The following is a 22,773-nucleotide window of genomic DNA, read 5'->3' on the forward strand; positions in this document are numbered from 1 at the left end:
ACATGAAATAACATCAACGGGGATGCCAGGGAAGAGTTGGCAGCAGCGTCCGTCCCTTGGTAAATACGGTCCACAAACAGGCTTGGGTGGTACGGCGTGTGTCGTGTTAAAACACACACATGCACACGCACAAACACACACACAGAGATAGAGCGTGTCCAAACGTAAGCCCGGATTATTTACAGAAATTGGTCACGTCCGCTCGCTCGCCCGCCCGCCTCACCTACCTCTCCGTCCTCCTTTCTCCTGATTGGTGGCAGGTGTCTGGGGGCGTGCCTCCTCTAGTCATGTGGTCCTGGGATTGGGCAGGTCGAAAACGATGGGCGGGTTCATCGGCTGGAAGTTGACGGTGCAGGCCGAGGCGTTAATGAACGTCGTGGTGCCGTCGGTCATCATGCCGTAACCTGGAGGGCGGTGACAGTCAATGAGGCATTCGATGTGAACATTTTTGTCCCTCTATTTATTTTGGTCATGTACATTCTTTTTCAGCGTTGTAGGAATTTGGCAAATAGTATTACAAATACTACACCTCTCCTTTGGGGGGAAAAAACACTACTTTTAAGTTATGTCAGTAAAAAAGTTACATTTTCAAATAAATAAAAGGCCTATTTCGGTGCCTTCTGTTGCAAAAAGATATAAATAAACAACGAAATTAAAGCTTCTGCATTTTCTGTTCCATGTAGAAGTTTAACTGGGGAGTCGGCATAATTAGCAAAGGCAACCGTGGCTGAGCAGATGAACAAAAGAGCGCCACTCTTCATCGACAAACTTCATCAACAAAAAACTCAAAAGGAAAAAGACTTCACAGTCACGCTCACACTGCTTGTTTGACAGATTATCTCTGCTAGGTGCTGTGCAGAAAAAAAAAAAAAAACGCAGCAATGAGCGCTTCATATCAAACGTGGAGACAAATAAGGAGCTCGGGGATTACCACATCAGGTTCATCATTTATTATTTCTAATGACACAGATGATGGAGTCTGAGTTCCTGTGTGGCTCAATGAGGAACGCGTGACACTAACTACTACTATTGTTGCACCATCGCTAAAAATCATTGTTCTCCCACCACTTTGGAAGAGTCTCCCAAATGGAATAATGTGAAACTCTTATCACTCTGTCAAGCATAAGGTAACGACTATCCTTCAAAAAGTACTATAATTTAATTTTGCAGTATCAGTGATATTGTGAGAGTAGGTGCTGCTCTTTTTAGATCTGGAATATATTAAAACAAAATCCGGTCCGAATAATTTCTGACTCTCTTTCTCTCTCTCTCTCTCTCTCTCTCTCTCTCTCTCTCCCTCTCTGTGAATCTCTTTGCAAGTGCTCGCATCGATAAAGAGGGCTGGTTTCAGCCTATTTCTCCGTGCATGAATCTGATCTAGTTACTAATCTGGTTCTCTCTGATGGGGGACCGGTCGGCTCCAGGGGCTCGGCGCTGACCTGATAACCCCAAAAAAAGGCAGCCCTCGGCCCAGGGAGAGGGCCTCTCTGCCCCCGCTGGCCTGGATGAAACTTTGATAAGCATGCGGCAGCTCGGCTCATCTCTTCACATGCGCTCAAATCCGCTCTATACCGTCAAATACTGTGTCACAACCCTTGTATTTGCAGTTACGTGACTAGACTACGATTTCCTCTGCAAATTTAACTAATTTTATCTCAACAACGCAGAGAAAATTACCCATTATAGTCCATTTATGCCACATTTTATGTCAACAGTTGACTTGTAGAGTGAGGAGAGATGTTTGGGTGTGTGTGAATGTAGATAGATAGATAGATAGATAGATAGATACTTGATTCATCCCGAAGGAAATTCACAATGTGTGCGACACAAAGCTACAAACACATAAATCCATTAGAATTTAAGAAAAGCACTAATTTATATTCTACATCCGCTTGATGCTGCTTACTGTGATGTACACCAAGACTTTACCTCATAAGGATTTATGTCAATATTTTCTACAAACAAGAATAAGCCTGGGTTAACCTTCCACATGTGGGTTTGTGTATACCGTCTGTGCACATTTTGAGACCGTCCTGCTTCCATAATGTGATGTATTTCCTGAAAATAAGGATTTCGAAGCACAACATAACATGAAGAGGGATCATTCAAAAGCGTAAACCAATGGGATATCAGTTAGGAAGAAAAAGGCAGATTTATTTGATTTCAGGGGGCCGAAACAAAAATTTGGCATTGGCATTTTTTGTTTATGAGGATAATGTAGGAGCACTACCACTCCACCCGGCTCAAATAATTGTGTAAGGTGCTGCAAGATCATAAAATTAAAGTAAAAATCAGGATATCTACACCCTTAATCAGTGCAAATTTGTATGCTTTGATGAAGGTTTCATAGATCGAAAGCTTAGTAAAGTGAAATTTGCACTGACTAAGGCTGTGGATATCCTTGTTTCTACTTGTATAGAAATATAAGTGGAAAAAAAGTTGACATTTTACGGCATAAATTGCTAAATAGGTGTGGTTGGTTGTGATGAACTGAAAGTACCTTCATGAATGTGTCCAAACACGTGCAGCTTGGGCTGGACTCTCCTCTGCACCGTGTTGAGCAGCTCCATGCAGCCGACACGCTGCATCTTCTTAGGCACCCAGTCCAGGAACCCTGCACACACACACACACACACACACACACACACACACACATTGCACATGAGCTTCACTCTACAACATGCAGGTAACCTAATGGACAAATCCACCCTCACTTACTCTTCCTGTTGTACATCTTCAACACATTCCAGGAGTGGCGTTGCGTTCATTTCAGCAACTTTTAAATTCCTGACCAGCAACAACATAAAGTTCACGGATGCAAAGACTTTTCCTCCAGGGAGAAAACCAAAGGTGCATGCACCAGTATTTGCTTAAAGAGTAAATAAACACTCTTATATTGATTTAAATCTTATTGTAAACAACAAAATATAGTTTGTTTGCCACTATTTTTGCATGCACGTCCTGCAGTTCTCAAACATCTCACAAAACGGCATCGCTCCTCAGACTTGGGGAAAAACTCGGCGAAGTCGAAGGTCTGGTGCAAGTGGACATGAGACAGAACAGCCTCAGACAAAATGGTAAAAAATTTGCTGCACGGTCAATATCTGACTTCACTGCAGTTTGTGGAACAGCAGCCAAACACGACTGGCCTGCGGCTGGTAACAACTTTAAATCTTTTTAAAGGATTGTTGAATGGCTTCATGGTCGAAAAGGCTTGAAACCACAAATAAGATGAAGGAGGCCAGAATCCACCTGTTCATCAACCAAATCAGAAAATGATGGAAAAATTCAAAGGCTGCCTGTTAGGAGGCTAAAAGTCAAAACGGCAAAAGTGGATCAGCCAGTTTTCACTTTTACGCTCTTGTGGATGATGATTTAACCTGTATTACGATTATATTTCCAGCAGATTGGAGTCTTCCCAGCAGGCGGAGCCACTTTGCCCATCAGCATGACCTGACCAATGAAAACTGTGAGACTCTAATAAGGCGGGACTTCAAACATATCAGCAACGTGTATGTAAGTAAAACTTCACAAGCCGCTTTTTACCGAGCAACCAGACTGAGTGAAACGTCGCTGCCGCTGAAACTGTCGGTCCAAACGGAGCGCTGCGCTCTGCTGCCACCGCTTTCATGCTTGCAGCTAAATCTGAGGAAAAATGCACGTTTTCGTCTGATGCCTGAGAATGTCCTAAAACACACACTGTGCATGTCAGGCAGGCCAACGGTCTTCCTCGCCTTTGTCCTAAAAACACCAATCAACATCTGTGGATCATGTTCAGCCGGTGCGTTCAGTTTGAGGTTACTGTCATTCATGAGGCAGAATTCACATTCATAAAAAACACAAAAATAGGCGTACATTATTGTACATCATAAAATATAAAACTATACCTACATACACACACATGCACCCATACATTCATGCTCATTCATTCCCATTCACAAATACAACCATACACTATGCGTGCATTTTAAAATGCCATAAAAGAGAAATATACAACACAAACATGCTGCAAAAAGAGCAAACAAACAAAACCCCAAAGACTTCAGCTATCCATCTTTCGTTCTGTTCGGAGCTGCCATGTTGATGTGATGGTGTGTGTCTGTGTGTGTGTGTGTGTGTTTGCGGCGGTGAACTCAAACTAGATCGAGCCTGCCTGAAACTCCGACTGGGAATTCTGATTTCAGCGACTGCGCCGGGCGTCTCTGCCTCTTCTGAAGGATTTCTCCGGTTCTCCGTCTCGGTGTGAAACGGCGACTCTCGAAACGAGCTCTTCGCTCTTTGTCGCTGAGGAGCCGACACCAAAACCTGATTCTCGTTTTTGGTGTTTTCTGCTGGACCGCAAACATCTCATGGCCAGATTATCCGTAGAAGAAGGAAAAATCCTCCACCAAACACCAAGACGGGCCCAGAAATACGAGGCACTCTACGTCGCAAATGGCCGTGCTAAAGTGTTTTGGGTTTTTCTTGTAAGTCGTCGGGTGATAAAACTTTTACTGGACCGTCTATATTCCAGAAATCTCGAATGATGCAATGAATCTTTTCATTTTATGCTCCTTGTGTCATGGCGAACTGCACATCACAGCACAAAAAAGAGACACGCCACAAAACAGCTATAGAGAATAAAGATCAATCACAGTCACACACACACAAACACACACACACACACACACGCTCGCACACGCTCGCACACGCACGCACGCACACAGACTTCACAGTGTGTGTGACAAGGATGAAGGAGGGAGTGTGTATGATTTAGTGTCTGCTCCACGAGGAGGGATGCTGCTGATGCTGAGTCAATAAAAGCATCAAGTCGCAGAAATATAATGACAGAGGAGCCTGTCCCTCCATCTTCCCTGCCTTCTGTCACTCAGCTGGCACTCGGAGAGAGAGAGAGAGAGAAAGAAAGAAAAAGAAAGACAAGAAAGGAAGCAAGACAGAGGAGGAAGAAAGTAAATATAAAGACAAAGCGAGTCAAACAGAGAAGAGCAAAGAATAAAAGAGAGAAAAAGAGCTCTCTTGAGACTATTGTTGTTTTTTTTTTTTTTTTTTATTAGTTTTTATATTTTTATCACGATGCTAAAAATCTCGCCGAAGGCCGGATTTATGTACCTTCTCGTACTCAAAGCGAGACATAAAAAAATAGAGCACGTTTTCCTGTTGGAATCTGGCACTTAATCAGCCGAGCCGGAGAGAGCGCGCGCGCGATCCAGTTTGACTTCTTTGTCCTCCAAACGCGTACTAAAAACACACACTTTCCGGCGTCGGCGCGACACCTTAAAATTGTTAGCGTGTGCTTTACAAGCCCTGGGAGGCGGCGGGAAGTGAATGGAGAAGTTATGAGAGGAGGTTTTTTTTTTTTTTTTTTTTTTTTCACTCTAATGTGCCGCTTGTTTCAAAAGCAGCTGCTGCTTTGGGCGCCGAGCCGCTCTTCCTTCCTCTTTCTGTCAAACTTGCTCTCTCTCTCTCTCTCTTCCCCCTTTTGTCTCTCTCCGTCTCTCACTCTCCCTCTCTCTCTCTCTCCTGTTAACTTCCTCGCAGCCAGATAAAGAGGCCATATTTTTCCTCTTCAGCCGCCGATTCGCCGCTTTATCGCGCCCCATAAAAGACGGGCGCTTTTGCCGCAGTGCGAACGCGCCGTCTCGCTCGCTCGCGCTCTCTCTTTCTGTTTTTTTTCTCTCTTTTTTTTACGCCGTCTTCACTCACTTCGCTTTCATTTCTCCTCTTCTTCTTCTTCTTCCTCTTTATTATTATTATTATTATTATTATTTTTACACAATTTCTCAGGGCTGGCTTTATTTCGTGCCCTCTGGCGCTCTTTAAAAAAAAAAAATCACCTTTCTCCTCCACACTTTGTCCTGCTTTGCCTTCTTTCTCTGTCTCATCCCGTTCCTCTCTCTGTTTTGCTCCGTGTGTGTGTGTGTGTGTGTGTGTGTGTGTATGTGCGTGTGTGTCTCATGCATTAGTAGCCTGCTGTAGCTCGTCCATATGCCCGTGGCTTACGAGCAGATAGCTGGAGACACTTGGCTAGGCTGAATGGAAAATAACTGCCCATGTTCGCAGCCGAGACGCAGACACAGAAATCAATCACACACACTCGTCTGAACACCACAGCTGCAGCGGGAGATGAGGTGTGAAAGCGTGTGTGTGTGTGTGTGTGTGTGAGAGAGAGAGAGAGCGAGCCTGTCTGTCTTGTGTGTGAATGAGACAGAGAGTGAGAGATGCGCGTACAGTACGAGCGTGTGTGTGTGTGTGTGTGTGTGTGTTTGTTCAAACTTCTTGAAGATGTGTGCTAATGTGTGACAAGCGAGCGTGAGAATGAAAATGAAGTTGAAATAAATAGCGATGGGAGGTGTAACGATCTCCTCCACAAGGTGAAGTGTGTGTTCGGTCGGCGCAGGTTGTGTGAGGACGACGAGCCGGCTCGACCTGCGCGACGCGAGTCATCGCTCCGATCACCTTCGACCTTCATTCACCGACTCGATGCCACACCGATTCACCTGCTGATCTCCTCCAGTTGGTTAGAGATAAATGTTTAAAAGAAAGAGCGGATGTCTGTGTGTGTGTGTGTGTGTGTGTGTGTGTGTGTGTGTGTGTGTGTGTGTGTGTGTGTGTGTGTGTGTATTTTTTTGATACAGCTGTGGCCCTAAGGCTCAGGACAAACAGCAACAATAAATCCAACTGAAAACAACACAATGTGAGTGTAAATAAGAATAAATATTAAGAATGTGTGTGTGTGTGTGTGTGTGTGTCTGTGTGAGTGTGCACCCAAGGATTTGTACGTGTGTGTTTGCAAATCTGAAATGTCTATGCATGTGTGTATATATGCATACATAACTGAATATGTGTGTGTTTGTGTATTTGCATACCTCTGTGTGTGTGTGTGTGTGTGTGTGTGTGTGTGTGTACTTGCATTACCTGTGTGTGTGTATGTGCAGACATAAGAATCTGTATGTATGTGCTGCATAAATGTGTGTATTTGTGCATGTGTGTGTATAGTCTATAATATATATTATGTATGTGTGTGCACAAAACTGCATGTATGTATGTGTGTATGTGTTCTGTATGTGTGTAGTTGCATACCTTTGTGTGTGTGTGTGTGTGTGTGTGTGTGTGTATATATAATGTATGCACATGTATCAGCACGATTATGTGTGTATGTGTAACATATTTCCATGTGTATGTGTGTTCCCAATATGTACATGTACCCATGAATATGTGTCTACGTGTGTGTGTGTGTGTGTGTGTGTGTGTGTGTGTGTGTGTGTAATGCATCATGTGGATGTGCATGTAGTGTACAGTATGTGTGTTTGCAAATGTATCTGAGTGAGTGTCAGTGTGTATGTATAACATATGTAAATTTAAACACATATTTGTGTGTGTGCATGTATGTGTGTGTGTGTGTGTGTGTGTGTGTGTGTGTGTGTGTGTGTGCCAGTCGGCTGCAGTGCACGTCTCACCCAGCGGGGGGCAGTGTGTGACCAGGATGTCTGTGGAGTCGGGGATCTGGTTCCACTTGTCCAGCAGAGCCTGACCTCGCGGCAGGTTGAAGCCCCATCCGTAATACCAGGGCTGCCTGCTCCCGGGGCGAGCGAGGGAGAGAGAGGGAGAGAGAGGGAGAGAGAGAGAGAGAGAGAGAGAGGTTAACACTCACTACCAGCAGAACTGAGAGCCGTATATATGCGGGATGTCACGGGTCTTAAATTTGTCTCTGAACACTGGTCACGTGTCGCACATCTCTCCCTCTCTCCTATCTTTGTTAACAGCCTCCTAAAGCACAAATACAACAACAACAACAATAACGAACACAGTAACATATTAATGACACTTTTAAGAAACAGTTGACAGTTTATCGTGCTCAAATTCAATCAAATAAAATTTACCAGCATAATTATAAAAAACAGGATAAAACCAGTAAGACAACAGCAAAACAAAATGAAAAGAGTCACTGCAGGTTTTAAGAAGCACTTTTGAGATGACAGAACAATCAAAAGAGCATGAAGTCTTCTTAGATTTGTCATATCTTTGGTTGCTGTTGAAGGCAAGAGGGCTGTTTGCAGGTGTGTGTGTGTGTGTGTGTATGTGTGTGTGTGTGTGTGTGTGTGCGCGGTGATGAGGAGGAGGAGGAAGATCTTTGTCCTTCTGTCAATCATTTTAAAAAGGTGGCCAAGTTTTAGTTTTCATACGGTTTCAAAGTTTTTGAAGTTCATACATTTTTTCATATGATATGAAAGTTTGGACGTTGCACAGTTCCTATGATTTCCAAGTTGCAATGTTAGAGATTTTTTTTGTCATTTTCAAAATATAGATCTGCAAGTTTTATATTAGATTACATATGCCGACGCGTAAGCAAACAACCACCGAAAACACGCCGTTTCCCACAAAAAGGAAAAGTAATGAAATCTGATACCAAATGATTGATATGGCTATGAAAAAAGCAACTTCCTCGGATGTGTTGCTCAAAGAGAGTATGTGTGTGTGTGTGTGTGTGTGTGTGTGTGTGTGTGTATGCATTAGGACACTGAACGTTACCTATGAATCACCTTTTCACCACATTTTGCCTTTAAGAGAAGACGGTGAGTCATCACTATGCAAGAGCACCGGAAAGAGAGCCAAAATACAGCGCGACCTCTCACTCCCTTGTTTGCTCCGGGTGCCAACGACTGTCAGCTTCCTCCCCTTTAGTGTCTAAACCCGCGGGTTGACCTTTAAGATGACAAGCCGCTCAGGAGGCTCACGAGGAGCGGGCGTGCGCCGGAGGACGGCGGTGTAAATCAAACGCAGCGTGTACAGGAAGTGGATGAGGGGCGGGGGGGCAACATTAAACATCTCCTTGATCACGCGGTGACGCTCGGCGACGGGGAGACGAGTCAAGTAAAAAAAAAAAAAAAAAGAGGCAGAAATGAGAAAAGAAGACGAAGAAGAAAGAAAGGGGCCGCTTGTCCCTTTACTTTGATAGCGGACGCCTCCGCGCCGTGACTGACGGTGAAGAAATTAACATGTCACTTACAATCTGCACTCCGATCCATCTTCCTCCGCCGTGCGCCGCCGCCGCTCGCCACGTGCGGGCGTGTGCGGCCGCGGAGACGCCGTCCTCCGCCGCGCCACCACCCGACGGCTTTCTTTTTTTTTTTTTTTTAATTTGCCAGGTGCAGTCACTCGAAACGCCAACTTTATCGCCGCAGCCGCTGCCCGACATGTCTGTGCTCAGTGGAACATCAGATGAGGATTTTTTAGAATAATTTCCTGTGTGTGTGTGTGTGTGTGTGTGTGTGGTTGTCATGCTCGGGGACTCCAGAGACAGATGGGGAGACAGGCCTGGGAATAGCAAGAAGTACCTGTCACACACAAACACACCAACACACACACACACACACACACACACACACTCCAATTTAAAAGCGCTAACTAAGAGCGGCGGGTCACGACCCCGAGGCGACTGCAGGGGAGGCGCTGGCCCGAGCACACAGCGCAGTGCATCATGGGAAACGGTGTCCCATTTCAGCCGAAGCCGCCGACGCGATTAAAATTCCATCGCTTCCAAACATCAGAGCCTAAACACTTCTGACGAAAGATCTGATGCTGCCCATGAACACAATTTCAATAATTTACACAGCCAATATTAAAACATTTAGATTGGCCTTAGCATATTAATGGGGGCCGTGAAATATTCATGTCCATCTTAACATGGATGTCTCAATTAAAATGAAATGAGCTCCGCGGCTCCATTGATGCTCCCGATTCTCGGCGTGGGAACGGAGGGATGAAGAGCGAGCGAGCGAGCGAGGGAGGAGAGAGAGGGGAGAGGGGACATCGCTTTTTTCCCGGAGTAATGACTGCTGCACAGTAATTTCCCCTTACAGAGCCTCAGATAAGCAGACAGAGAGAGAGAGAGAGAGCGGCGGAGATTCATGAGGATGGAGAGAAAGAGTGATGAGGCACTTGGATGGACAGATGGAGGGATGGATGGATGGATGGATGGAGAGGCTCTGCAACTTAAAGGAACACACCACCCGAGTACGAAGAATATACTCTCCCTGTTTACCGTGTGCTATCTATCCATGCAGGTAGTTTCTGTGTGATTTGGCGGGGTTTCCAGTCTGTCTCCAGTCACTTAAACACAACGTGACCGGACGGGGGTGCGTTTGTGGAGCTTAAACCGCCGAAATCGAACACGTGAAAGCAGCAGCTCTTTCCAAAAATAGTGACAGTGGGTCTGTCTCAATCGAAGGGCTAGATGACGTCTAGGTCGCAGCCCACGGTGCCCACGTAGGAGGCGTCCGACGTAGGTGCCGATATCAAGTTTACCGGAACTAAAAGTTTAGTGAATTGGGACGGTGTAGCCTGCGGAGGATTCCTACGTCATTATTATCGAGGCTTCCCGAAGCGCATTCGAGTGTTGCAGCGTAAAATGCCGAAGTAGGTTTCGGAGGTGCGTCGCTAAACACCTGTGCATGAAACAAAACGATAAGCAGCTTCAACGCTCTCAAGATGGACAACATTGATTCTGTAGTTTTATGCATTTTATTTTATTTTGTCTTCGTGAAGATGCAGGAAATTAGGATAATTGTTACACCTCACAAATTGCAACAGACTATCCCAATTAAAGTAATTGTACACGTGGCTACATTGTAACGTACCTGATGCGCTGATGGTTGCTATGGAAACATCATGCAAAATGCCTGTCGAACTCATCTAACTAAACTTGCATTTACAGGCGTTCGGATACAGTTAACAGAAAAACCGAATCTATGGTGGTAATTATAGGCATGAAAACTTATCAAAACATCATGATATAAACATGAAGACGGTCTAAAACATGCTTCATAATTCCAGCAATGGTGGCTGATCCAGAAATTCAACTGGACCGAAAGGTACCCTGGGAAGTAGGCTGTGATGTCGGCCGCGAAGCATCGTGGAGGTGTATCCTGCAAACGCAGTAAAATTAAATTGGGACAGCACTTGTCGCGCCGCCGTGACGTAAGCAGCCTGCAAATACGACCTAGGTAGCGTACAGCCTTTGAATTGGGACAGAGCCACAGAATGTATCGGGGACTATTTTCCTGCAGATTATAAATTTGCTTTCAAGTCACAACCGTTGGAGGCGGATACACGTAAAGTGCCGCTGTGCAAACTGTGGATGATGTCAGGTGTACATGTCACTGCTTTTTAGAAAGAGCTGTTGCTGTTGAGATTCTCATTTTCTTAATGGATTAACCCTCCTGTTATGTTCACATTTTGGAACATCTTTTATGTTTGGGATCAATTTGACCCCAGCAGTTTAAACCTCCACAAAATTATTATAACTAAAATTGTTATCAAAGTTTATGTGTCAAGTTGTTGTTTGTTTCTTTGTTGACGACACCTCCACTTATACATCCAGTATTCCTATTACGCAACTATGGAAAAATATGCAAATCACCATAAAATCTCACTGATTGATCTAAAATTGGAAAGAAATATTAATTTTTGGTGTTTTAATGGCTTTATATTATTTCTAAGTACTGATTTTTGTTATTTATAACCGACGCGTTACAAAGTGTCTACAGGACATTGAAAACATATCATCATGTCAATTTGACAAACCCGGTAGTGCCCATTACATTAGAAACACTCATTAAATATAAAAAAAAAAATATGTTAATCATTTATTTAGAGACGTTAAACATCGGCTGGGGTCAAACATAATAGGAGGGTTAACCTCCACAAATGCACATCCATCCATAGCCACTGTATTGTGGAAACTGGAAACCCCACCAAATCACAAGTGCACGCGGGCACAATGGGAAAGCATATTAAATATTCTGTATTTTGCGTGAACTGTTCCTTTAACGCGCACACAAGCAGTTTCTCGTTCTTGCGTTTGATGTCAGGCCTCCTGAAGTTGACAGCCTTTCTCAAAATCAAAGTTGGTTTAAAAAAAAACAAAAAAAAACTCGGCGTAGCAAAATGTTTAACTTTATCATCCAGCATCCCCAAAAACAGACGATCCAGTCTATCACTTTGTCGACCGAGGATTTGGAGTTGCCTCTCTAAAGTGCCCGTTTCTTGTTTTAATTTTGCTTCATCAATCATTTTTGGAACAGAGGCTGTCACTTTCTTTCAAACGGTGGATATATCTCATTCTGCAGCAAAAAACAAGCTCCCGCCATACCGCAAGAAGAAGACTCTGCATCTTAACGAGTGCATGTTCGCTGTTAAAATCATGTTTCTTCTGTGAAAGGCAAAGTGAAAATGAGGAATATCTGCCAGAGGGATGTGATAATCCCACTCGTTTCCGCCGCAGTTTCACTTTTGTCCGGATTTCTATCTGGGAACAAGTGTGAATATGCTGAGACGAGGCTGAATAAGGCGGATCAGCGCATTAGAATCAAGAAAATGAGACTCGATTCCAGAAAAGTCTGGAAACAAGCTGATCGGGATTGGAAATAATGTTCTAATATAAACAATGTTCTTCCTACTATTTCTTTCTTTCTTTCTTATTCCGTACGTTTTTTGGCACGTAACTCCTCCTACAGCTTTCATTTTAGGCCCTTGGATGGACAGTCGGAATTTCGAACGCAATACACACTAATGGCGGAATGTTCATGAGTGCCAGAGTGAGTGACATCACAGCTGGAGTGCAGCAGCCCTGAAAAATCGTCTAAAAATTTTGTCTTTTACTTGCTCCCCTGGCCACAATTTTCACTTTACATGCTTAAATTTGGGTAAAGTAGTAGGAAAACTAGTTTTGCTTTGAAAAATGTAAATACAAACGCAAAGTAGCGTCAACTTTTTAAACGGTGACACTCAACGAGGCAGGAGTGCCAGCTATCTCCCCCATAGACTCCCATTATATCTGGAACCCAAAATCTGGGGAGAGAAGGCGAAACACACACTTTTTCAACTCGCTCTAGGGTGGGCATTTTTGGGAGTTGAAAAATAATTTTTGCACAGTTTGAAAGCCCAAAGCCTTACCTTTCTCGTGATTCATTTTATTTTCTGCTCGGACTTACTGTCATTGAGGAAAAAGCATTTGTTTTGACCACTACTTTCAGGAGATTCTCTCCCAAGCACCACTGTCACTCTTCCAGCTTGCCCACGCAGCTTCCCCACAAACTGCACTTTTCTAATTTTTTACCTTGTTTGAAGAAAAATAAGATTTGAACACTGAAGATGAGGCTATGGAGATTTTTTGCAGTGTGGGGAGAAACTTTTTCCAGCCATAGCCATATACTGTACACACACACACACACACACACACACACTCACACACATGCACACCTTGATCATAGTTACTAAAAAAGAGATAATCTGTGGTGAGGAACGGACCGAAGCTTCATTCCAGGAGAAACCCGCTCCTGTGTTTGCTGAGTAAACCCGAGACTAACCGAATGTAATTCCGAGGATAATATCCCCGCTTTAGAAATATGCTGCTTTTTTTTTTCTTCTTCTTCTTTTCTTTATCAGGTAAGGGATTACAATGGTACAAGTGATTTGTGTTAACTTAGGGGAGGAGAATTGGACGCGCGTGGAGCATATTAAAGATTTTGCTAATGTGCAGGGTGGGTTGTTTGTTATGGGGGGTTTAAAAAAAAAAAAAAAAAAAAAAAGGAAGGCGAAAACAGATGTTTGTGTTAGAGCGCTCAATCCCCAGGCACTTCTTTAGGCGGCACACTGGGAGAAAAACAACATCCAAACCATTACTTTCATTTGATGCGTCCCCCCACAGTGCACGGACACACACACACGTGCACGTGCACAAACACACATGCACAGTCACACACACACACACTCTGGCTTCAACCCTTCCTAAGGACAGGGGGGAAAAGTCACATTTAACACTTAATCTAAAATGCATTTAAGGATGTAACACGGATAGGGCACTCAGCCTTTTGGTTAAGTTTCTGCGCTTTGTGTGTGTGTGTGTGTGTGTGTGTGTGTGTGTGTGCGAGACTATCCGAGGTCCTCTGATATCATTGGAGAAAGCCCATGAATCATTGAACGCCTCTGCCTGCACCGAGGGCTGCGAAGGACCCACGCCTGCCTTTCTTTCTTTCCCTCTGTCTTCTCTTATTCATCCGTCTCCCTCATCACTCCCCTGTCCATCCATTTCCATCCTGCCTCTCCCTCCCTCTTTCTTTCTTTCCTGACATATTACTCTCTCTCTCTCTCTCTCTCCTCTCTCCCTTTTTTTTTTGTCTCAACCAAGGTCCAGCGAGGCAGGGGAGAGCGTTTCAAGTCAGGTCCGGACGCAAAGGGGAATATAAATGAATAAATAAACAGGTGAAGAGAAAGGAGAGGAGCGGCGGCGTTTGGGAAGGACTTTGGAAAGATGGAAAGAAAGAAAAAAGAAAGGAAGAGGGAAAAGAGGAGAGGATATTGGTGTAGTTATCTTGATGCTCGGCGTGACAGAGGCCCGGTGTTAATCAGCAGGCTCCACGCACAGCAGCCATGATCACCTCTGCTAGATTTAATTAACAACTACTTGCGACTTAACGACCCTAATAACAGCCTGGGAGGCAGGTTGGAGTGTGTGTGTGCCCCCCCTGTATGCACACACACACACACACTGAGACACACACACACTGAGACACACACACACGTTTGTCAGGTCATGCTTCCACCATGTTTGTCATGCAGTACATGAGTGCGTCTGTGTTTCTGCTCTTGCCCTCCGGCCTTCATCTCACAGTTGGGATGCAGCGATGTGTTTTTTTTTTTTTTTTTGTCTCCTTTCTTTTCTTTTTCCAGTGCCGATTCTGATATCTGACGTCTTTCGCCAGGACCACGCTGCAAAGCATCCCCGTCTCAGCGAGTCATTTAGTCACATCTTCAGTGTGGAAATCTTATATCTTAAGTCAGACGGCAGGATGAGACAATTTTCTCGAATCAAGTCTCGTTTTCTTGATCCCGCTGGGCTAATCTGTCTTAATCTGCCTTGCTTCAGCGTATTTACACCTCGAGAAACAAAAAATCCTGAAACAAGTGAACCTGCATAGGAAACAGGTGGGATTATCTCATCTCTCCGGCAGATTTCGTGAACTCGTTTGACGAAAAACAGGATTTTAACACTGAATATGAGATTTTTTTTTTGCAGTGTAACGGTAGCATGTGTAGCTCCATATCTTAATAATACAGTGTGATGGCGATGGAAGCGTTCTGCAGTGCGTGTTAGTCACACCGTTTTGCTCATTTGTCACTTGCATGAAGCGACACGTTTGATGGGACTGATGCCGATATCGCTCTCTCAGTCTGATATCGGACGATGCTGACAGTCTGCTGATCTGTCGGTCCATTACTCTCTGAAAGTGGGTGATCTTATTAACTCTCTTCCCACACATCTCTGCTTCCAAACCTCCTCCTCTGCCTGACGAGCATCTCCACACATTCGAACCCCCCCTCCTCCTCCTCCCTGCCGCCCCCCTGCTGTTAACCTCATTAGTCAACGTTTTCAATTAAAAGTGCAGAGGGAAGGCTGCCGTTCCCCGGGGACGCCCCCGCTCCGGTGGAGGTCAACTCTGAAGCCTCCATTTAACGTCTGAGCGGCGTTTACCGCCCCGGCAGGCAGGTGAGCGCGCCGATCCGCGGAAGAAACACACCCAGCCTCTGTTGTTCGCCCCTGAAGCGCAGCCCGAGGCCAGCGTTCCCTCTGTCTCTCCTCGCCGAGGTTGTACCGCAGCTTGTTCCTGCCACGTCGGAGGAATTTGGGTATGCGAGCGCGTCATCTCGGCAAATCAGGAGTAATGGAGCGCCGGCGCGGCGCCTCCAGTCAGCTCCAGCAGCGAGGAGAAATGTATTACCATGTATTAGCACGGGAATCGTTCCCGGCTCAGCTGGCTCGGTCCAAGATGGCGGCGCAGCAGTGAGTTATGGTTTACTGCCAAATTTGGAACGAGCAGATTATTTAATTGAAACGGTTAAAGGGAAATTCCACGCTCAAACGCTCTTACAGTGTAAGATATATCAGTCTGCGGCGTTTAATGCACTGCAGGAGTTATTTTGTGATGAAGGGCTATAATATACTTTCTAATGCAGCCGCTCTCCCTCAACCTGCCCCGTCTGCTTCAAACGGTGATTTCCTACATTTCCCATGATGCCTTCTGACAAAGCGCAGACTACCGGCATGAACTTGTTGCATTTAAGTAAGGGAGTCAAGAAAATGTAAAAGTGGCTCCTCAAAACATAACATGCCTCGTGTCTTTCTCCCTGTAATGATTTAAGGCTTTACTCTCTGGAGACTGATATCACATTCTGCCATTTACTATCGGCGTTTTCCATGGCTGTAAACTTTTTCTCATCTATGTTTGGCCAGTTATCCGCGGAAATAAGAAGAAAAAAAAAAACAAAACATGCCGCCACACAACAAAAACGGACCCAGAAATGCAAAGTGAGCAGATGAGCTGTCCGCATAACTTTGCATTCATTCTTCTCACTTTCATAACGACCGGGTGCCGGCAAACTTTTTGCACTCTGAGTTCGATATGAATGCTCGGGAAAACGTGTGAAGTCAAAAAGAAACCGTTCAGCTTTCAGAAGGAAGACATGAGCAGAAGACAACTTTTTAATTTAGTATCACATTAATGAAATTATCGGATCGGTTTTCACCTGGCTCTTTTTATCTTCAACCCGAGCCCAGAGTCATACCTTAAAGCTGTCATGTTTCATTCACATGTTGACTTTAAATGCCATTTCAATAATTATAATTGATCAAGAGTCATAAAGACGCCTGTATTTCCAGACTTTTCTATCAAAAGAAGTATTTTAAAAGCCCCTTTATTCAGCTTCTATTTTCAATGTAGACATATGTGTGGCTTCATCCGCCTTGTTTTCAAATTACAGGTGATGCTTAAACATCGCCCATCGTCCGCTTATTTTGCCTGCTGCTGTCACTTTGGCCAGCTGCGTTTTTTTTTTTTTTCATATCTGTCCTTAGATTCTGCACGAGGCATGAAACAGGGCCAGGTTTATCTATCAAATTTCCTAATTTCCCCACGGGGATCATTAAATTGCGTTGTCATGCCATTCAGCGGCGCCGTCTTTAAGTCGTATCGCGGCGGGAACGGGCGAGCGAGAGCGTGGCTGATATTGACAGGCAATTGCGAGTAAAACAGGGAGGTGTCGGGGTGCAAAAAGTGAGATAACGGGATAAGTGGATGATTGGATGTGATTTGATTGGATGGGACGTTTTTCCTATCAGCGCTAAAAATAGTTTGGAGAGCCGCGTGTCAGAGCAGACTGGCGAAATATAACGATCTCCCCTCTCGAACTTCTGTCATGAACTCTAATTATCTCCTCTGACCAGCCTGCCACCTCGAGCTGCGCGTCGGAAAATTTCTTCCTCCAGTGGAGTAATTACAAGGTCGCCGCACAGATCTGAAAATGGAGTAATTATAAACTCCCTCAGTCTGCCTTTTACAATCAGGAAAGTGAAATTCTGTGCCAGCGTTATTGACGATGCAGACGTATTTTGTGACAAACAGCGAGCCGCAGCTTTCATCCAAACTGTGAATGAAACAGCACTCAGACTTCGCCGACACACACCTCGTTTTTTAACCTACCAGGAGAAGGAAAAATACGGAGGCACTGCCTGCGTGTCTTCCCTTCTCCGATGCTTTCACAGTTTCTGTATTGCAAAGGTTTTGAATCACCGCAGCCACGAGAGCTCCTTGATCACAAAGTCATAACGGTGCACAAAAAATATTAGAGAAGTACAGTGGTCCCTCGTTAATCGCGGGAGTTGCGTTCTAAAAATAACCCTCAATAGGCGAAATCCGCGAAGTAGTCAGCTTTATTTTTTTACAATTATTCTAGATGTTTTAAGGCTGTAAAACCCCTCACTACACACTTTATACACTTTTCTCAGACAGGCATTAACATTTTCTCACTTTTCTCTCTTGTTTAAACTCTCAAAGTTCAAACCTTCGTAGAAAAATAAGTCCAGTATTATAGAATGAACGCATTCTGTACTGTACAGGAGACACGGCACGGAGGACATTGATTGACAGTGGTCTACAGTCCCTTAGCCAATCAGGAGGCAGAACACAATGCGCTGTGAAAACAAAAAACAAACAAAAAAAAAGCATGCAAAATTGCACTAAAAAAAATCCGCGAAACTGCGAGGCCGCGAAAAGTGAACCGCGTTATAGCGAGGGCAGACAGATTTACAGTTTTCCTGCCATTGCAACAATTTTACGCAGCGCCCAAGTCGATTCAACAGGAAATGTGATTTGAAAAAAAAAAAAAAAGGTTTTAATAAAATAAATAAAATAAATAAATGCATGTTTTGCCTGTGCGGCCTCCTGGACGGACCCTCGCACGAACGCGACAAAATCAAATATGAACTTGCACTTTCCAAACCACAGTCAGGTTGAGTGTGTGTGTGTGTGTGAGAGAGAGAGAGAAAGCGGTGGTTGAGCGAGCTAGAGAGTGAATGAGGAGAGGGAGCGGAGGCAGCGAGAATACACGCTTTTCCAAAGGTTTTGAATCGCCACAGCCACGAGAGCTCCTTGATCGTACAGTCACAACTGTGCACGAAAAGATTAGCTGCGTACACACACACACACACACACACACACACACGACCAAATGCAACATCCCCTTTAATAAGCCACCAACATTAAAAGCCACCAGCGACACGGGGGTCCAAGCATCAGAGCCACGGCGCTCAGACAATACAACTCTGACCTTAAAAGATCATGAGAGCGAAAAGCGAATCAAAGCCGAGAGGGAGGCGGGGGGGCGGGTCATTCTTTTTTTAGTGCGTTTGGACCCACATCTCAAAAAGCCGCTCCTCCTCCTCTTGGCTGAAGTTTACGGCTCCCAACAACAGTTTTTTTTTTTTTTTTTTTTTTTTTTTTCCAGAAGCTCCCGCGGCCGCGCTCCCTCCCGTCACCCCCTGTTCCCTCCCACACAATGGGATTAGCGGCGCTCGATTTCGCCGACTTTGACAGTTATAACTCAATAATAGACGAGGAGACGCGCGCGGACAATGAGGCGCGTCCGCCGGCGTGCAGAGACGCTTGAGCGCGCGCGCGCACGGCGGGCCCGGCCGCTCCTCCTCGCTCGCGGCGGTACAGCGTGAGCCGTGCGAGAGTTTGACTCGGCCGGCCCGCTCGGCACAGCGGGGCGCCGAGGCAGACAGAGACGGAGAGACGGCTTCTTCATGCATCACAGAGGAAGACAGTCCTCCAATTTAATTATTAATCGCGACTCGAAAACCGTCGCGCGCGCCCCGACCATCCGATTCCCGGTTCGCGTGCGGACTTTGATGTTTAATCACAGACGAGCACACACACGAGCTGGTCCACCATCGTGGACTGATCCTCACAGCAGGAACACAGAGACACCAGAGAGGGGAGATAGAGAAAGAGAGAGATAGAGAAAGAGAGAGAGAAAAGAGAGGGAGAAAGAGACATGACATGAGACGGGAGAAACAGAAAGTAATACGCCAAATGAGTGAAGGCGGCGAGAGAGGGAGCCAAATAAGGAGAATGGACATGGATATGATGAGGGAGACGGATGAAGAGAGAGAGGAGAGAGAGAGAGAGAGAAGGAGGGAGGAAGATAGAGCGCTGGAAGGCAGAGTATATCTGACTCTGACAATAAGGAGGATTAGAGATGTGACAGAGACTAGCCTGCAGCGCCCTTCTCACTGTCAGAGTGTGTGTGTCCGTGCATGTGTGAGAGAGTGTATGCATGCATGTGTGTGTGTGTGTGTGTTGTTGTCCTAACACTACCTTACTCCATCCCTCCCTCTCTGCTTGTGTAACTCGCCACTTTCTCCTTCTACTTCCCCCTCCCCGGCTCTGCACACACAGCACAGCCGCTCCTGCACGAGGATAATCGTCTGTCTATAGATCGCCTATTTTAGTTTCCACGATTAATCACAGCAGAATCTGGCAACACGTTTCACTCCGACGCCAGCCGCACTTCAAAATATGTTGATGAAAGACGAGAGAGAAAAAGAAAAAAAAACGCAACAAGATAATTTTCTCCCCCGACTAATCAAATCTAGTAATTGTTGTATGAGGCGGAATAATAAAGGGTGATCATTTTGGTTGCGCAGCCTCAAGTAAAACACATTATCGTCGCCTTTGTGTCTCCAGACTTTCCAGGAACAAAAGGGAAGAAAAACAAGCGTGTTTTAAGATTGATGCCGGCGTGTTCTCAACGTGATCCCGGGATTTTATGAACCCAAGAAGTTGGAGAATTTTTATTTTGGCGAAAAATCACCAAAACAGGAATCAGACAGCAACAACATGCCAGATTGGTGAATACTCAAAAAAGTAGAACTCACATACTAAAGACGTTCATCCAACAATCGTAAAGTAGGTCACCATCATCGAGTGTACACTTTTTTCAAAGCAATAAAAAGAGGTGCAATCAGTAGGATCCAAAGAAAAATGAACTCAAAACTCAAGAGAAAAGCTCACAAATCACTGCCAAAGAAAGGAAATTAAACATCTTCATTAAAGGAATGCTAAGCTAAGGTTTATTTTTTCACTTGAACAGAACTAGGCTAACGACTCCCATAGACTTCAAGTCTTTATGCTAAGCTAACATGAAATGCGACACATGCACCGCAAAAACTCAAAATCTTACCAAGAATATTTGTCTTATTTCAAGTCAAAATGTCTTATTTCTAGTCAAAATATCTCATTACACTTAAAATAAGACATGATCGCCTCAGAAATAACTTGTTTTTAGACAATTTTCACTTGTTTCATGTGAAAATTTGCTTGAAACAAGTGAAATTAGCTTGAAACAAGTGAAAACTGTCTAAAAACAAGTTTTTTCTTAGGAGATCGTATCTTATTTTAAGTGTAATGAGATATTTTGACTAGAAATAAGACAAATATTCTTGGTAAGATTTTGAGTTTTTGCAGTGTAGGAACCGAAACACTGGACGTACAGAGGTGAAAGTGGTATCGAACATCTCGTCTCAGTCTGGGAAAGTCGGAAAAAGAGGATTTTTACCCAAAACGAGTATTCGAGCATTCCTTTAAAACTCCAAAAGTGGCCCCCTCTGAGTCATGCCCCGTCTGAAAACAGAGGTAAAACAATCACTTCAACCGCTAAATCTCTGTTAGAGCTCTGAACACACCTCCATTTTTTTGCTTCAAGTCTTTCCACACACAATCTTGTTTTTCCTAAACACACAACTTGATCAGCTTTTGCCGGCACACAAACCCTAACCCTGATAAACAGGTTTTTTTTTTTCTCTCTTTGTGTTATATTAATCGTGTAGTCCTGTGTGTTTAACAGACACAGGATTAGGGTTACAACTCCCACTGGGACCGTCCATATTTAAAATGTGTGCTCTAATGCTACTGAGAGGTGATTTGGATAAAAGCCGCCACCGAAATAGCAAATATTAATCCGGCTTGATCTTTTTGAGTCGAGCTAATTTGTTAAAGAACACGAGCGCGTGACGTTAAGGCCCTGATGCAACCTGCGCCTCATCCGTGCCAATCTCACCGAGAGCCGTTTCCAAACAAGCGGGCAGCACGCGGCGCCTTCACACAGCCGCTGTTTACCCACGGAGCCTCATCGTTTGACTTGAGAAACAAGCGGCTAAATGGATGTGACGGCGCTGACGTACGTCGTTTGAGCCGACAGAGAGCCGACGCGGCGATCAGCGGCCGCCGTTCGTGTCTTTCTCGCCTCGTAAGGCAAAGACGAGGCAATGCAGATGACTTGAAACTGATTTTTGTTATTCTATTATGCTGCATTTTAATCCGTTTTTATGCCAGCCGCCAGTTTCCTCTTTGGGAAATCTCGCTTTAATAAACTTTTTGTGAATATGTTAATGGTCACAGTTTCCCCACAGGACGTTCCTCTTGCTCTTTTAATACTGAGCGGGTTGGAGAGATCCACAGGCGGCCGTGCAGAGTCGGGCTTCACGCTGAAGAGGCTGTCACTTCACTCTGCATAAAGAAACATTATGCAACTTTGCACTGCGGCCGGGCAATAGATCGATATTATATCAATATCACGATAGAGATCAGATAACCTGTGGGATTCTGGATCACGTAATAGATAGATAGATAGATAGATACTTTATTCATCCCGAAGGAAATTCACAGTTTTCAGCAGTATCCACAGATTACAAGATTAAATAAATAAAAAAATAAAGAATGAAATATGACACTAGAGATCTAAGTACACAATGTGCAAAAAACCGTGTGCATAGATGTAGGCAATGTGCAAATTTAGAAAGAAATTTACAGCATAGACAGATGATAAATAGCAGCAATCAATATAAACACTATAAACAAGGAATATATAAAAAATAGAAAAATGAAATATGAACAATTTAATATCACGGTATGTGGTCTTTTCCTGGTTTTCACTGCAAAAACTCAAAATCTTGCCAAGAATATTTGTCTTATTTCAAGTCAAAAATGTCTCATTTCTAGTCAAAATATCCCATTAAACTTAAAATAAAACATGATCACCTCAGAAGTAAATTGTTTTTAGACAACTGTCTCTTGTTTCAAGTGAAAATTTACTTGAAACGAGACAATTTGCTTGTTTCATTGGCAAAATTTGTTTCTTGTTTCTAGCTAATTTTCACTTATTTCAAGTTAATTTTCACTTTCAAGTCAAAATGTCTTATTTCTAGTCAAAATATCCCATTAAACTTAAAATAAAACATGATCACCTCAGAAGTAACTTGTTTTTAGACAATTTTCACTTGTTTCACGTGAAAATTTGCTTGAAACAAGTGAAAATTGTCTAAAAACAAGTTATTTCTAAGGTGATCATGTCTTATTTTAAGTGTAATGAGACATT

General features: G+C 44.2%; 1 protein-coding gene across 1 annotated transcript in view; it reads right to left on the bottom strand.

The window, feature by feature from the left end:
• Positions 1-201: 201 nt before the first annotated feature.
• Positions 202-22,773, bottom strand: part of mpped1 (metallophosphoesterase domain containing 1) — a 77,350-nt gene continuing 54,778 nt past the window's right edge. Inside the window, exons 4-6 of the mRNA XM_030045931.1 lie at positions 7,458-7,573; positions 2,501-2,614; positions 202-404 (exon numbers count right to left, since the gene is read on the bottom strand). Coding sequence (XP_029901791.1) covers positions 286-404; positions 2,501-2,614; positions 7,458-7,573 — 349 coding nt within the window. The 3' untranslated portion in view covers positions 202-285. The remainder of the gene's footprint in view (positions 405-2,500; positions 2,615-7,457; positions 7,574-22,773) is intronic.

This window comes from Myripristis murdjan, chromosome 23 (assembly GCF_902150065.1).
Source record: "Myripristis murdjan chromosome 23, fMyrMur1.1, whole genome shotgun sequence".
NCBI lineage: Eukaryota > Metazoa > Chordata > Actinopteri > Holocentriformes > Holocentridae > Myripristis > Myripristis murdjan.